Source organism: Otolemur garnettii, unplaced genomic scaffold (assembly GCF_000181295.1).
Source record: "Otolemur garnettii isolate 467f Iridium unplaced genomic scaffold, OtoGar3 scaffold00006, whole genome shotgun sequence".
Classification (NCBI taxonomy): Eukaryota; Metazoa; Chordata; class Mammalia; order Primates; family Galagidae; genus Otolemur; species Otolemur garnettii.
This window is the reverse complement of record NW_003852401.1, coordinates 7,598,540-7,615,253: the sequence shown is the minus strand read 5'-3', so window position 1 is coordinate 7,615,253 and position 16,714 is coordinate 7,598,540. Positions and strand designations below refer to the sequence as shown.

At 39.9% G+C, this 16,714-nt stretch overlaps 1 protein-coding gene across 1 annotated transcript in view; it reads right to left on the bottom strand.

The window, feature by feature from the left end:
* The window catches only part of MLLT3 (MLLT3, super elongation complex subunit), a 264,740-nt gene that overhangs the window by 4,515 nt on the left and 243,511 nt on the right, over positions 1-16,714 (bottom strand). The window contains exons 7-11 of the mRNA XM_012812784.2: positions 14,326-14,401; positions 12,416-12,545; positions 9,619-9,718; positions 3,996-4,067; positions 2,754-2,825 (exon numbers count right to left, since the gene is read on the bottom strand). Coding sequence (XP_012668238.1) covers positions 2,754-2,825; positions 3,996-4,067; positions 9,619-9,718; positions 12,416-12,545; positions 14,326-14,401 — 450 coding nt within the window. The remainder of the gene's footprint in view (positions 1-2,753; positions 2,826-3,995; positions 4,068-9,618; positions 9,719-12,415; positions 12,546-14,325; positions 14,402-16,714) is intronic.

Sequence of the window (16,714 nt, the reverse complement as noted above, 5' to 3'; positions counted from 1 at the left end):
GCAGGCTGTTGGTTGTCTTGTTTTATTCTAAACAGAGTAAGATCCCCTTGGGAAATCCCGGGCTCCCTCCCCTAACTCTTTTTTTTAATTATAAGAAGGTGAATGCATTATTTTTTATCTGATTATATCTTTAGAAACCAGGGTTCTTTCCCTCTGAGGCAGCGCCTTCACTGAGTGATAAGTTATGAACAGGCCTTGCTTCATCTCCTTCTGCCCAGAGTCAGGACTGTGATAACTGCAGTCTTAATGTAGAATGGCTTGTGCTATGGGCTATGAAGCACTGTTCACCACATGCGAATGTGTGCCCTACCCTGGGTTAAGAGGCAGGCCACAGGCTCCATCTACAATACAAGTGCCGAGACATGATAGGCAACTTCCCAGAAGGAAGAAAATCCCATTCAGCAGAACACTTCTCAGGGAGGCTTCTCCATGTGGTTAGAAGAAATGCTCTGACACACCCCTCATTCCCCATTCCCTGAAGACAATTCTAAAAGAAAAGTAGCTGGTTTCTAAATTGCTAAACTGTCCTCTAAGGAAGCCTGGTTTCCCGCAGAGTATTTTTCCTCCAGAGCAGGGATGCAAATCCAGGCTTAAAGCTGAAGTGCTAGGGAAGTTAGATGTGCTCAACTTCACTTCCCGAATAAATGTGGAACACGTGGCTTAAAGTGAGATCAAATTATTACTCAGGCCTCGGGAGTCTTCATTTGGTTTGACTGTGTCCACTCTACTGTCTCTATACCCTATGAAAAAGTGGCTTAAGAAAACAGACTCCTTGATCCAACGCTTTCTATTTATTAAACTAGATGCTGAGTGCCAGGACTGAATGCCCCCAGAGCAAAACAAAGCTATTTTTGTGAGCCAAATACGTCAGACCAGATTTTTGGATAGCATGCATTTAACAGCAAAGGACCTAGGATGTGATCCTAGGTGCACCAGAAATTCTGCTTCAGGTGTTCAAGTCTGCCTGGTGGAAAAGACGTAGATTTTGTGGAATGCATTCCACGAGATGAGCAGCCCTCAAGGTGGAGAATAACATTAGTCCTCAATAGTGCTATGTTTTACAAAAGGAATTAATTAAGCAGTAAACCGTGACAGGACATGCATCATGGTATCATAATCACAAGCCTCAGCTGCATTACAAGGCAAAAGGCCAAATACTGAGAGCTTTCAACCAGCCTGGGAATGCAATTAGGGTGAAATGCTGTGTGCCCTGGAGTGCCTTTATGCCAGGTTAAAAATTCATAGATATTACTCTCTCCCTCTAGAATACTAAAATAATCTACTTGGATGGAATTCTCCAGTAAGCCACCTCCCTTCACAATTCTTTCAAAGGTCAAAATAAAGGACAATGTTAAATTAAGAATGCCAACGACACCCCAAGGTAAGACCCTGCCCAAAGGCCTAGTATCCTTGTCTCATTCACTGGGCTTTCTTTGCAAAGGTGTCCCAACCCTGCCCAAACATCTGTCTCACCCTCCTGTGAGACTCACTATTTGGCCCTAACTTGGGCATTAGCAACTTTATTGGACAATTGGTCCATGGTGGTCCAGAGTTAGCATTTGGGAAGAAAGGAGAAGATGAGCTAGCTAAAAGCTTCACCATCAGCATTCAATCAATTTGCCTCAAGTAACTGGTAAATAACAGATAATACAATTTTCATTTCCACAAAAGGAAGCCAAAGAAGAAAAAAAAATCTTAGCAAAGTCCTTAGGGTAAGCTACTCAAATCCTGCTCCTCTACCCACACTAACTTAAAAGGAACTGCAAGAAATGCAACTTATCTACCATTAAGAAGCATAGGTCTGTGGATTTTTATTCAAATCTCAAACGCCAAAAGGGTTAAAAAGCTTATCAGACCAATCAGGAAACTTGGCAAGTTTGAGAATGTGTATTTCTAGATTTAAGCAAAAAACATACACAGAATATAAATGTGACCATCAGCCATTAAACGTTAAAAAAAAGAAAAACCCTACACACAGCTGGGGTAGATTAAGCACTGACTTCAAGTCATTTGAAAGTAGTAAAAAAAAAAAAAAATCAAACAGTGAAACAACCTACAAATATGGCCTTGAATTCAGAATGCACAGCATTCTCTTTAGGTGCCAAAGAAAAATTATTTTACCAAGAGCTACCATTAATGCAATAGAAGCATTCACTATAACTGGACAAAAACTAAAAAAAAAAATACCCCAAAATCCCTTATCTTCTCAAAACATCTACTTGTGCTAAATAGACGTTTCCCTACTTTATAAGTATTGCACAGTTGAGTTCATAATAATAGAATGTACGTTGTACAAGATAAGGGAAATGAAGAAAATATTTATTTTCCTTAGAATAGCATTGGCAAAGGTTACCTAATTGAATCACAAATGTTTACAACACTTGACTCAAATTCTTATCACTGTTTTCCCATGAAACCAGAAGCCTGGCCCCAAAGGTTTTTGCATTCCAACTATCCCCTCCCTCAGCCCACATTACAACATCAGCTGGCTAGGGGATCACTACATTCCAGCATCACCTAGAAAAGTGCTAGTTTTCACCTGGCACCAGGGGAGGGAGATAACCCCCACAGAGCTCCAAAGCAGGCTTCTGGGTGGCCTCAGAAATGGGAACTCTCCCCAAATACATCTATGGGTGGCATTAGCCCAATTCTGATAGTGTGAGGCTACTTGGCCTCCAGGTACTATCATGCTACGTAGGACAAAGTAGGCCTTGAGGTTTCTGGAAGAGGTTGTGATAAAAAGTATTTCTCACCTGCTGCAGAATGTGTCTTTCCCTCAGTGTCATTAACCTTCTGTGCAGCTCTACCAGTTCATCTAGGTATGCCTGAAAGAGAAGAGTACCCCCCCAAAGAAGAAGCACTTTAAGAGAGAAGTTCAAAAACAAATAAATACATAAGAATGAACAACAGTTGGTAGTTCCTCCTTCTACCAAGCTATCCCAGGCTGCACGGGCTCAGTGCCCAAAGGCCTCTGTAGACCTCATCTCTCTTGGATCAAACATTACCCTTATCAAGCCAGTTTTTAGGGTGTGGGGAGGGTGTGGCAGTTCTTCTAGTTACTTGCTCTGAACAAAATTCAAGTGAGTAGAGTCACCTTCCCCCAACAATGTCTCTTTGATGAATAGGGGGTTCAATGCTAAACTGTGAGTGTTATCACAAGCTACCTTCATGTTTTTATTCTTCGATCTCAAAAAGTTTTTGGACTAAGAGAAGAAAGGGCTAACTTTGAACATGGAAACATCAATGCACATTACTGATCACATCAGGGAAAATTCATAATAAAGAAAAAAAGAGGCTTCCTGGTCATACCACACCATACCATTGGCAAGTGAACAATGCCAGCAAGTGACAAGAACAGGAGAAAGCCTTATGAAAAACAGTGATCGCTATCTAAATTAACTTCTGGTTTACCAGGAGATGTTCTGAAAGGGCAGAAGGGCACCTCTCTTTCCATATGCTCAAACTCATGAGTCTCCGTTTGTGTAACTGAGTGGGTGTCCACAGTACCCTTTGCAATCAAGCCAAAGGCAAAATCTGTGAAGTATTTGAGAGGTCTGCCCTGACCCTGCAAAGCATTTTAGGGCTGTACCCATACCAAGTGGCTTAACTCCCACCAGGTCTTGTAGTCACATTTCAGATCCACGATGTACACTCTGGGAAAGCACACTAGGATCCTATATCTTGCTCCCCTACATCTGAGATCCCTTACCCACTACCTCCACTGCAATTGTCTTACCTCCCAATTCGATGTGACTGAAATCCCTTGGCAATGGAGCATCATGGCAAGTGATAGCATAAGGCCAAGCTTAAACTGAAGATACAAGCAACACATGGAAAATAAACTACAAAGTATGGGGATGAAGTGCTCATCCTCTGGACTCTTTGAGCAATTCCGAAGAAAATGAGAGGAGAACCAGCAAGGATGATCCAAAGGAAGAGAGAGATGGAAGAGTTGCCAGTGTCACAGCCTACCTAGTAACAGACAGGAAACCTACCTTGTCACATTCACCATTCTTTATTTGCTTATCTGATTTGCTCTGCTTTATTGGACTTTTCACTTCAAGAATCTAGGGATCAAGGAGAACATTGTGTTAAATTTTATTTCAAGCACCTCTTAGCTAACCAGCCACATAAAGGCACCCACTGAATGAAATGTTATACAATAACATCACTTCCGAAAATAGCATCTCTCCCCCCCTACATTTTCTTTCTTCTCTTCTAATCTTACTCTCTCTCGAAAAATAAATTACTTGTATCTGAACTGCTGAGTCAGAGCAGTAGAAAGTAAAAAAAAAAAAAAAAAAAAAAGTTGACGATAAGGAAACTGATCTAAGCTTCCAAGGCTGCTCCTCTTTTGCAAAGACACTCTCACCATATGTACAGCAGCTGAGTTATTCTGAAATGATAGTCCCCTCTGGCAAGAAGTTTTTCCTGTTCATTCTGCTGTTTCAGCATGACTACCAGTGCTCAGTATGCTGGTGATGATAAAAGCTCATACTCAAATGCCCTTTTTAGTACCCTACTTTCAGATTCCATCAGTTACTCATATCCACTGAGTTGATTCAGCTTTGGGAATGAAGACAGCCATGAGTTACATTGGTCGCTCCCAAGCTTGGATCTTCCCACTCAAGAAATCAAGTCACAGGACGATCTTCTATGCTTATCCACAGAGTTACAGATTAAGTTATGAATAGAAGTTCCGTATACTATTCCAAAGCTTTGGTGGGCAGCTGCATTTCTAATTAATAACAAGGAGAAATAAATTATTATTTAATGAATGCAGCTGGCATCTTTGACGGGGTCTTCAAAATTTAGAATTATGAGGAGAAAATTTTTAAACAGCCCTCACTTGAAAAAGCTGAGAACCACAAAATTTATTAATGATGAGTGTTTATAAATCTGTATAAATATAAAAAGCAAATTAATTTGTCTCTTTCATTACAGTTAACTAGCAAGTAGGCGGTTATAACTGGAAACTAATATTAATTGGAGACTAATACTGAAGGAGGAAAATGTCCAAGAAGGACTTACTTAAGTCTCATATTTCTACTATTCTTCTCTCTCCCTGTTCTCTGCCCTAAGTAAATCACAGTTCTGTTCAAGGATCTACCATATGCTGTAACATAAAGATTTTAAGAATGAGTCCACTTTTAATTGTAGTGGTAAGAGCACTAATTAGGTTAGAAGCCTGAGTTCAGGTACGTGATTTCATATTGAGGCCTCCGTAGATAAAGCAAGAGAAAAAAACAAAATAATACCCAGATCCCCATTTGGCTTTAAATTTTTATGCCAGTAATAAGCATTTCACTTGTTGAGGATACATTCTGGAAAAAAACCCCAAACAATCCTAAATTTTTCTATATTCTTCTTTGAATAATGCGTGGGTAAGATGTGTCCTTCTAACCGTCTTTCCTGAGAATCGTGCTTATTTCTTCATTTTTAACATTAAGATAACCACATGGCCAATTTGACCAGGCTAACTTAAAATACAATACTTTTGGCAACACAAAGAGATTACTTAATAGCAGAGACAAGGCAATCATTTTTAAACACCCACTGTAAAGGAAACCAAACACTCTACTACATTCAGAATTTCCTCCTCTCTATTGTTGTTGGAAATGAGACCTCAAGGGGAAAATCAGCACTCTGAGACCTAGAAGTAAGTAGGTCAGTAGATGGCACTCCTCGCCAACTCAGACACCGGGGCTGGGCAACAGACACGCCGCGGAGATTTCTGGCAAGCGGAGGGGAAAAAACAGTGCCTGTGCTTGCTGGCTTGCCTTGTGCCTGAGAGAACTGAATTCTGTTCCCATCGTATCCTGCCCCCTCCCACGGCCCCATCCCCCAACGAGCTACACTCTGGGGTGTCGCAGTGACCGAGGATGCTGTGTCTGCAGTGGAACCGTGCTAACTGGGTTTAGAGAGTTCTGCCACCTTCTCTTCAAAGCAGAAAATAGAACATTTGGGCGCTTAAGTACCACACATTCCATAAGTGCTACAGCACAGAAGGCCAAAATACACTGAAATCCTAGTTTCTTTCTTCTGAAGCTGCAGTGGCAGGAACAAAAGCTCGGGGTGTCAGTGACCCGCCTCAAGTTACTGAGTGGCTGCCCAGAGAGGGCTCAGTTAATCTTCCTTCTTTGATCTCTCCCTGCTCCAAAATAAACAGCTTTGTCAAAACCTCATTCTGAGAGCACTGAGCCCTACTGAAGACAATTGTTTTATTTATGATCATTTCTTATCTTTAGGAAAACGACTCCAGAATATAAAAGTACAACACCTTGTCTTCCACAGGCTTGTTTCAAACCAGTTTAACTGGATAGACTCTTTTTAATTTCATTCAACATGCCTTGCAGGCTAATAGGTGATTTATGATATTCTGAATAGTAACCCGGGTCCAATGGATCACTTCCTTCCTTCAAATCCCCTTTCCCCCCTCCCTGTAGTACTTCTGGCTAAAAAAGACCTAGTATTTTGTTTTTGTTTGAAATTCACATAAGGGAGGTTTGGAGTAAAAAAACCATCTCTGGTTAAAATGGTGCAAAACCCTCTATTATTTTCTATTAAGTTGTACTAAGGAAAACAGAGCCACCCCGTCTACCTAGACACACCATATATGGGTACGGTAGTCTCTGAAAATAGAAGAACTATGATAAGCAGCACTTCTGTCCTTAATCTGAGGACATGGCATGAGAATCAAACTTTCAAGATTTTATTTTTCTGTATCCCTTTGTGAGAAATGACAACTCAATTATTAGCAGATGGATTCTCTACTGGTGGGTCCTCTACTGATAGATCTTTCATGTTAATGAAATACTCGGGTTAATTACTTGCTTTGTTGATGTGTGGCTCTCTCTGTTCACTTTTTTTTCAGTAGTTAGAAAATGTTTGAGTCAATTAGCACTTTCCCTCTTCTTTAGTCCCCAGAAGATTTGAGAAAAGGCAACAGACTATTCAGCTTTGCTAGTACTTTACAGAAACTTGAGAGATCATTATCAATTTTCAAGTAGAGAACAGCCAAGGGGTAGGAAATAAGGAAACGAAAGTCTTCCCATTTTGGCATCAGGCCGGTCCAGTATGTTTTCATCTATTTTATTTGATGTGAAATTTTAAATTCATATTCTCTCTTTTTCCCACCAGCCTCCACTTCCTCCCTCTCTCCTTCTCTCTTACACATATACACACACATTCAAATATAAGTCTAAAAACATATTCTAGAGTGAAATGTAAGGGCTTTTTAAAATTTTTAATAAATGTTTACTATTTTACTCCATCAGCATGGAAAACAGAAATACTAGTCATGTTATTTAAGTCCCAGAACACAGTCTTAGAGAGACAGCATCACACCTGCCAGTGTAGGTGATTTGAGAGGGTAAGAAATCAGTACTCAAAAATTTTAAAAACCTTTTTTTTTCCTTCTCAGCTCTAAGACATAGCTCCAATGAGGCAAGCACTCCTGTGGTACATATATTTCCTACCACAGACTAGCTAAATGTGGAAGAGTATAGATGTCTCACTATGCTTATAGGTACATGGAGAAGGAGACATATGAGGGAACATTATTGGCAGGTCAAGAACTCACCTGCCTGGAGCTACATTTGTCTAACAGACGTTCCAAGGAAGCGCTTGATGTGCTGTTTAATCAGATAAAGTGATTTTTACCCTCCCCAGATAAATGATACTACTATTCAGTTTTGGTTTTGCTTTGCTAGACAGGTAAAAACCAGTCTGACAAAGCATCTTAAACCTCTCCCTAAAGCCAGCCAGGGTCAGCTCCAGACTGCCCATTCAGGAAGGGTTTCAGCGCAGCTCTCAGGTTTGAAGGGCAAGGTGTGGGCTTGCTGAAGCTGCATGTCCTCAGCAAGTCCAGGCTGAATGAGACTGATGAGGGGCACAAAAGCACACCCATCCCTCCCAGAACTACCACTGCTGCTGTTGCCCACGAAGGATCCTAACTCTGATACACCACACACCAGAGGCAGAAATTGAGCCTAAATAGGTTTAAATAGGATAAAAAAATACCATTAAGGTTCAGATTCTATTCTTTTGCCAGCATTTATGGAAGCACAAATTTACAAAAGAATTCCAGCCTATCTAGTTAGCCTCTCATCTCATGGCCTATGATGTTTATGTCCTTCCTCTCTTTACTTTCCCCTTGTGGTGGGGGGACTCATGCAGAGGTGAGGGTGGCTGGGCCACTGGCAGGTGGGCTGGCCCTGGGAGATGGGAGGAGCAGGGTCAGCCAGGAGCCAGGATAAGGATGAAGTGACCAGGTTGGGCTCCATTCCTATGTTGGACACAAAGAAACTGCAAATGAACTGTAACTGGTACAGTAAAGAGCACTGGCATCACTCCTGCTTGAAAATTAAGGATTTATTTAAGTTATACCTAAAACGTAAAATTTTTCATTTACACAGTTTAAGAGATCTGTGCTTATTCTTTACACCAAGTGTAAAAAGAAAATGTCTTCAGCTGTAAAATAACATTTTCCAAGTAAAAAACAAAGACCACAAATTCAAGGACAAGACCTTTTAAAATTGTAGGATGCCTGTGCTAAAAAGTTGCAACAAAAATATAGTTCTTTAATCTTCAAGTTAATGTCCATACAGTAACTTGAATCACGCAATTATTGTAGAGGTCACAGGAAATCTGTCTAAACAGAAAGATAAGAAAAACTCAAATGGAGCGGTGCCTATGGCTCAAGGAGTAGGGCACCGGCCCCAAATACTGGAGGTAGTGGGTTCAAACCCAGCCCCGGCCAAAAAGAAAAAGAAAAAAAAAAAAAACCTTAAATGTAATTAGAGTATCAATGCACAATGAGGCTTTTTATAATATTCATGACACTTGAAAACAGTTTACTTCAGTAGGCAATGAAAATATCCTAATCTTATTTATTTAATAGGAGCTCTTCCTCATAGCCTTCAAAATGCTACCTAGACTGTATACAAATAATTACATTTTGAATTGACTGTCAAAATAAGCTTTCCTTTAGCTCAATCTATAACAATGACAATGACCATTATTTTCTCTGCCTTTTATTAATTATTCTTTGCAATCTTAAGTGATGATACTTTTTTCTTAGACAAGAAAAGAGCGGCAAAGCACCTATAACGAGAAACATCTACTACCCACTGAGTGCCGAGCAGGAGTTGTGCACTGCCTAATGCTATTTACATGTACCATATTTCATCTTCCTGATAACCTGCCAGATAGGTGTCAGAATCACGAGTTAAAAGTTATTTCTCATCAACGTATTACCAGTGGTAAAGAATCGGGCTTTCTACCAGCCCCGAAGGTCATATTCTTTCTAGTTAAGTCACTCACCCACTGCGGAGGTGTAAAGTTATATAGAAATCAGGAGTATGGACAACACTTTTGTCACCATCCCCTCTTGCATCTACTTAATAAACTCTTCCAGTGGAACATACTCATCTTCTTGTGACAAGAGAAGCCCTCAGACCTGAACTATATGTTCATTCCTGAGGCTGTGGCTTCTCATGTACTTGGCATCAAGAAGGACTTTGTTTAAAATTAAGGGATAAAAAGTTTTGTGTGCTTTGTAAAACTGATTACAACAAGCTCTGCAGAGTCTTAAGAGATGCAAACCTGACAATTTACCTGGTTATTGTTGGTTTTTAATAAGGGCGGTGGAGGTTCGTGGTGTAGGGGCGAAGAAGCAGAACTGCTTTCACTGTCACTGCCGTCGCTTAAGCTGACTCTGAAAAGAAATAGAAAGAAGCCACACGCATCACTTCAGACAGACGATTCCTGAAACATCCATGGAGATAGATAGGCATGTAAAGTCAGGATTCCAAACATTAACCACTGAAAAGTTCATTTTAACTCCCAACTGCTACCATGTATTGGCCCTTACTTGGTTTCTGGAACTGTGTTAAGTGTTTTACCTGCCATTTCTGTCTTCATGATCTCTTACTTCACAGATGAGACTGGGTCACTTACTTATCTAGGGTCACAGAGGTAGAAGTAGTGGCTCCAGGATTCAAGCCCAAGCAACCCCCAGCTAGTGCTCGGCCACTATGCTTTACTGGTGTTATTCATTCATCTCCCTTCTCCAGCTGAACCTACCTACTGTCATCAAGCACCTTACTCAAGCTTACAGAAGGCCAGAAACATTAGTTTGTAGCTGACTACTCTTATTTCCCTTTTCCCTTGCCTCTTTGCTACAGATGAAAAAAGGTGTAAATATGGTTAGAATGCAGGCTGCAGAAGTGGAAGTGACTGATATGAGGAACGTGGCCAATAGCCTTGCACCACTGACAGCTGAGTGACATCTGAGGATGGGACACGTGACGTGGGCATGCTAGAACCACCACACATCCTTTCTACTGTGTCGAGATTCAAGGCTGTCTCTAGTTCTCAACATTGATAAACAATTTATTGGAAATATACTACAGAAACACAAAGAAATGTGTGAGATAACTGGTTTAGAAAAATACAACGATATCATTCAATAACTAAAGACAATAAAAATACCACCTCCTCCCCTTTTTTCTTTTAAGAAAAAAAAAATGAAACTTTCCTGCCAGAGCAGGAGATATTTCTTTATTCTACTCCGCTAAATGCATGCCCTCCATGTTCACTGCCTCTCTGTGGTTATACAGTAACCTAATGTAATGCATTTCACAGAAACAGAAAATGCTTTAGAAATCAGGATAGTTTTCCTTTCCCTCTGAATAGGCAATCACGTTTTAGCTCTCTGATATATTCAGATAGACAAGATGCAAGATAGGAAATGAAAGGGATACACTGGGAAATTCTTTTAGCAAAAACTGATGGAATTTGTTTTTCTTAACTAAATTACATTAATGAAGTGTTCAGTTGAAGCGCTGCTTTAAACTGCTTCTCGACTGAAGTGGAAGGCTGAGTATTTAAACTGATTAAACAGTTGAGACTTCACAAGTGCACTGAAGATCAAATGTTACATTGGCGCTGCCGTGCCAACAGCACATGTCAGGTGGAGAAAAAGAAAACCGTCTCCAACAATGTGTACCTACGTCAGCCAACTCACAAACCTCTGTGATCTGACCACACTGCCTCGGGGAGACAGGGCAATAAGTGGGTGGGCAGCGGCTAATCACAGAATGTCCAGATTTTCTAAATAATAACTTGGGGGATTATCTAAATAGCTTATGTATTTTTCATCAACTAAATTTGAGAGCTGGCAGTGGTCAGGATTTTGGTTGACGTAAATAAGTTACATACTCTCGGTTTCAGTCCACTGAGGTCTTTTTGCCTTACTGGTTTCCTCCTTGTCAGATGAAAGATTTCTAAAGAGAAATGTTACAAGGCCACTGCCATAAGGTTCCTTATTTCCTCCAATTTTATTATTATTTTTTTTCAGTTTTTTTGGCTGGGGCTGGGTTTGAACCCACCACCTCTGGCATATGGGGCCGGCGCCCTACTCCTTTGAGCCACAGGCACTGCCCTTTCCTCCAATGTTTTAAAAGGAATCCTGACAGGTGAGTTTAGGAGACAAGGAGGAGAAAGAGGTATTGAGTAGGGCCATATGAAAGAGTCACTAGGAGATGTGACAGGGCTCATACCCTAAGGAAGCCCTTCTCAAAGGATGCTAAGGAATTGCCAATTAGGAAGCAGATGGTCTGTCCAGTTCGGGTAAAGACTGCATTCTTTTTAGGAATTTTAGGGCCTTCTGTACAGTGACAGATAATGGGAAAACACTCAATGCAATATATAATATTATAAATGTAATTAGATTTTAAGTTCAAGTAGATTCATTTTTTCCTACTCCAAACAAATTAAAGTGAGCATGCCCATTTGTTTTCCTCATGATAAAGAAATAAAATCCTCAAGGCAATTTCAAGTTGACTATTAATTATAAGTGACATGAATTACCATCTTATAATGTGGAATTATGCCTCACAGCATTAAAGCTACTTAAGGAACCTAATTGTCAGCACACTTACAAGGAATTTATTTGCTGGAAAACACACACAGGTGATCCTAGTTTTAATTAGGTCACACACATAATTCACTAGAGCCACTTATGTATTTCTAACTACAAACAAGAATTTCTTCAAATTCTGAGACCATCTACAGCACCAGATCTACACAAACCATTCAAATGAAAACATTTTATTTCAACAGTCAGTCAGTCTGGCCACTTGGCATATGTACTCTGAAGAACAAGGACTTCTGCTATCACTTTTTCCTATAAAATTTTTAGAGGAAAAAACCTCTTTTTTCTGAGGAAAAGGAAAAATAGTTCCCTGTAAAGAGAAGTGAAAGCATGCTCGGGTGCCCCAGCTTCAAATGAATGTTGCCGTCTACTGCCCCTGTTTTGGTGTCTCGCACATTTGCTGTGGTTATAACTAGTAGATCTAGTGAAAAGATTTCATCCCATCTCAGGGCACCTCTTTCCTGCCAAGACACTCACCTGCGACTCCGACTGCCTCCTCTATTTACAGGTCTCTCCATTTCAGAGTCATTGTCATTATCCTCAGCCTCATCTGATTCCTCTTCATTGTCATCGGAATGCAGATCTTTCATTATAGACCTTAAAGGACCTAAGTCATGACAGTGAAGCACAGGCAATCAAGCACACTATTTCAAATACACTTAGCCAGATTAGACACAGGGGAATTCTTATAATAGTGAATAGTGAATAGTGGTGAAAATAATTCATCATCTATATTTATACAATTTACAAGACAAATTTCGTACAGTTTCCGGAAGGCAACCTCTGCTAAAACACTATTGTTTTCATAATAGATTCCCCAAAATGTTCATTAAAGATTCTCTATTTTCTAGGCAGTTTTTTCTGTGTATTTTTCTTCCCTAATAAAAATTATACCTAAAAAGAAAAAGAAACATCTATTAGTAAATTGAATGTTTTGTTACGTTAATCCATGTATTGAAAAGTTGAGATTAATAAATCACTGTGGTTGTAACTTGTTCTTGGCAACGCAGCCTTTGTGTGGTAGTTTTTGATCTATTAAGGTTTAGCTGTTCCTTTTATTTCAAGGTCAATTTCAGGTCAAGCAAGCATTTCAGTCAAGTACAGATTATAAAGTATTTCAGTTCCATGGTGTAATGTCCTATCTCTGATCTTCATATTGATCTTGGACACAAGGTCTTGTTGCAACAATTTTAAACAGCTAATTTCCATTTTACTTTTTAAGAAATGCCTGGCAAACTACCAGTATGTATTAACATAAATAAGACTATAATAAATCAAGTGCCCAGAAAATTCAAGACAGTGTCCAGTATTAGAAGGAAAAAGTCCAGCCATAACTAATTTTATTCTAGGACAGGACAGAGCTGCAAAAACACATATAAAAACTCATTAGTGTGGCTTATTTTCCCTGTACTGTGCTAAATGTGTTGAAAACCAAATGGATATTTTTAATCTTAGAAAGATTGTAAAGGCAATCAAGAGAGTGAGAAAGGCACTTTCATTCTGGATTAGGCAATTCCTAAAGTCTAATCTATCACTAACTCAATGCTAAAATAAGTGTTGACTCCCTGCAAGCTCTCATTCTGCAAAACTCAAATTTCTCTGCTTTTGTAGTAGGCTTATTTCTTTGGAAGCCAGTGGAACAAGACCTCTGAATAGGCAAAACAATTACTGTCCTTTATTTTATTTTTTTTCCTGGAAGCTTAGCCTTAGTCCAAACACACACAATTTAAATCCCTTTCAAAACATACAAGACGATCAGGAATTTAGTGCAGTCAATGAAAAAGGTGATGTTCAATATGCTAAAAAACCAAATTATTCTTTAATACTAACTCATTATTCATGTAAAAAAAGCCTATATTTGATTTTTCATGTACACAAAAATGGAAGTATTAATGTAATTAGTTACATTAATAATATAAGTGTTCTACTTGAAATTTCTTTATTCTGAGTTACAGTTAACACTTGATCATGAATAGAAGAAAAAACATTTAAAAGATAGCCAGTTAACATTCTATTAATCTGTAGAAAAGTAAACAAAATGAAAGATGTCCAGGATGAAGACTAAAAAACTTATTCCTCTATGTCAGAGCCTCTTAAGTCCAGCTTTTGCTATTGTATTTCCTTTGGGAACTCCCTGAAATGGGCTGTGTCTATAATCCCTTTGTAAAATGGGACTCTGATGTCAGGGATTGGAAAGGGGGAAATTTCTAGAGCCTAGCCTCACATATCAGAAAAATACTCAAGTGTATTCCTAAGGGAAATAAATACACCTGCATAAAAGCCAAGTTATCATTCAAATAATAAAACAGCAGAAGATAGGCCATAAATCAACTCATAAGATGTTTTATGAGAAAAATGTCTCAGAGTTCCCTGGGAGATGGTGATACCTTGTTGCCTGGTCTGGGATGGCGTGAAGCTGGAGCTGGAGCTGGAGCTGGAGCTGGCAGGACTGGGTTGTTCAGACTTTAAAGAAGAAAAGAAAAGTTATCATTAATAAATCTATGGGATACTACACTAAAATTGCAAACAGTGTTGTTGCTCAAAGCATCTTGCAAAGACTACGTATTTCATGAAGTCAAAATACTAACACAGGATACATATTGTCCTTTTTGTTCTGCCCACCTTATTTTTATTAGAAGTAGAAACAAGTATATAAACCAAGGGTGATGAGATAAGCACCTGAGTGATACATGAGCAAAGGAGCTGGCTTTGATTTCCTATGTTTACTGCTATTCAGATCTCCTCTTCCTAAGAGATACCTTGATTACTCTTTCTGCAATGTTTGATTGACTCAACTGGTTAAAACACAGCAATAATGAGGCCAAGGTCATTAGTTCAATCACATTATGAGCCAGTTAATTTCACTCTGGTCCAAGGCCATGACCCAACCCTAACCCCATTCATCCACAGTTCACAAGTGGAGGCCAATGTCCCAGCCAAGTCTCACAAATGAGTCAGGGGGAAGTGTTGCCATTTTTAAAAAATCCCTTTAATTCCACACCCTATCAATGGCAGGAAAAGAGTGTCATACACACACCTCAATCTCTTGCTGTCAGAGAATTCTCTTCATTCTGTAATACCCAGAACAAGTTCTACATCCTCTTCGACACACCCAGCTTAGATCTTCCTTCTCTAAATCTACTCACAAGGTCCTGGATAAATCACCTGTTGCTTATCAAGGATGCTGCAGTATCGAGTCCCTCCTCCTCCACACAGAAGATAGCCGCCAGCACAGGAAAAAGCAGGCGCCTGCCTTATACTTCGTTATCTGCTCATACTTAGCACAATACACTGCATACAGCAGGCACGCTGTATCTGTGACTAACAGCACATTCGACTCTTTGTTCCACCATCTACCAGTTTTTATAAGAGACTTCACAGCAGATAAAGGTATAGGCACAGTAGACAGGTTGACAGAAGTATGCAAAGAAATGATCATATAACCAATAGTTGAATTTTACATATTTAAGGCCAAATTTATTTTAAAATAAGTTAACAATGCTAATAGATCGGGTTGTGAGAATGGACTACTGTCCCATCTCAAATGTGTCTACAGTTTCAACTGCATATTCATGTTATTTGACAAATATGTAAGGTGAGGTCTTGCCATGTATAGGACACATCTTTTTACTTCATTCAATGGTTAACCCAGTTGGAGGACAAAAATATAACCAGAAACTGCTAAATGAGGATGAGAACCTTAGTTCAGTTTTATTTTTTATCTCCCCCACCCCAGCACTGAACTCCCACCCCCTTCTCCCTAAGTAGCACCAAACTCCGCCAACCTCAACACAAGGAAACACTTTCAGGCATTCCTAATGGACACTTCACATCCTCAGGCTGGATGGGAAAACAGGTGTCAACAATCTACCACTCACTCTGCAGGAAGAGAGCCAGACGGGGTCTCTAATGAGCAGCAGGTGGCCCACCAACCCTCTACCGCTGCAAGATTTACTTGAGAATGGCAGCGCCATGTCTTGCACATCACTGTTTGTGGTCCACGAAGAAGAGGTGCTTTCTAAGAGCCAATGCCTGTGTGAGGTGCTCTCCATTTCTGTCCAGTGGCTTCCACTGCTAAGCCCCAATGGTGACTTACATAACTAAAAGGCTTTCCAGTTAGTATTTACGTGGAATACCCATCTGTAAAACATTCCTCCCAGGGCTTGCAGGGTTTTCCTCTCCAAGTTGCTCTTTTCAGTCATGAAAAATGCCTGCAAATGGTATTATTTTGATAGCTCTGGAAACCATTTGGAAGCCAAAAATGAGGTTTCCTTACAGTAAGCAGATAAAGCTCTTGATTCCCCATCCCGCCCGAGCTGCACACATCATGCTGGACTTAAAGAAGACATTCTGCCAGAGCTATCTGCTGAGGGTGACATTAACTAGGATGACACGAGAGGACAGTGGCCAACTCTCCAACTACTTCACAGTGAACTTGACCTAACTCTCTCAGGCATCATGCTCATTCTCTTACAGAATCAAATCTGGGGGCGGCCTTCTTTTAGTTTTTTACCTAAAACAAAGTTAAGAATTCCACAGTTGCTAATCATCAGAAAACGGACAAACAGTAAAGAATATAATACGAGAGGAAAGGCCTTTTGTTCAGTATTTAATGACTAATGACCTGCCTCTACCACAAAGTATTTGAGATATAGTAGAAGACACAATAATTCTGTAAGGATGTTAAATGGAAAGCTCAAAGCAAAAGAGCTGGGCAAAGAAGGATAAAGTGTAAGGGTGGGCAGCAAAGCAATGTTTTGGATGCTTCTGACAGTC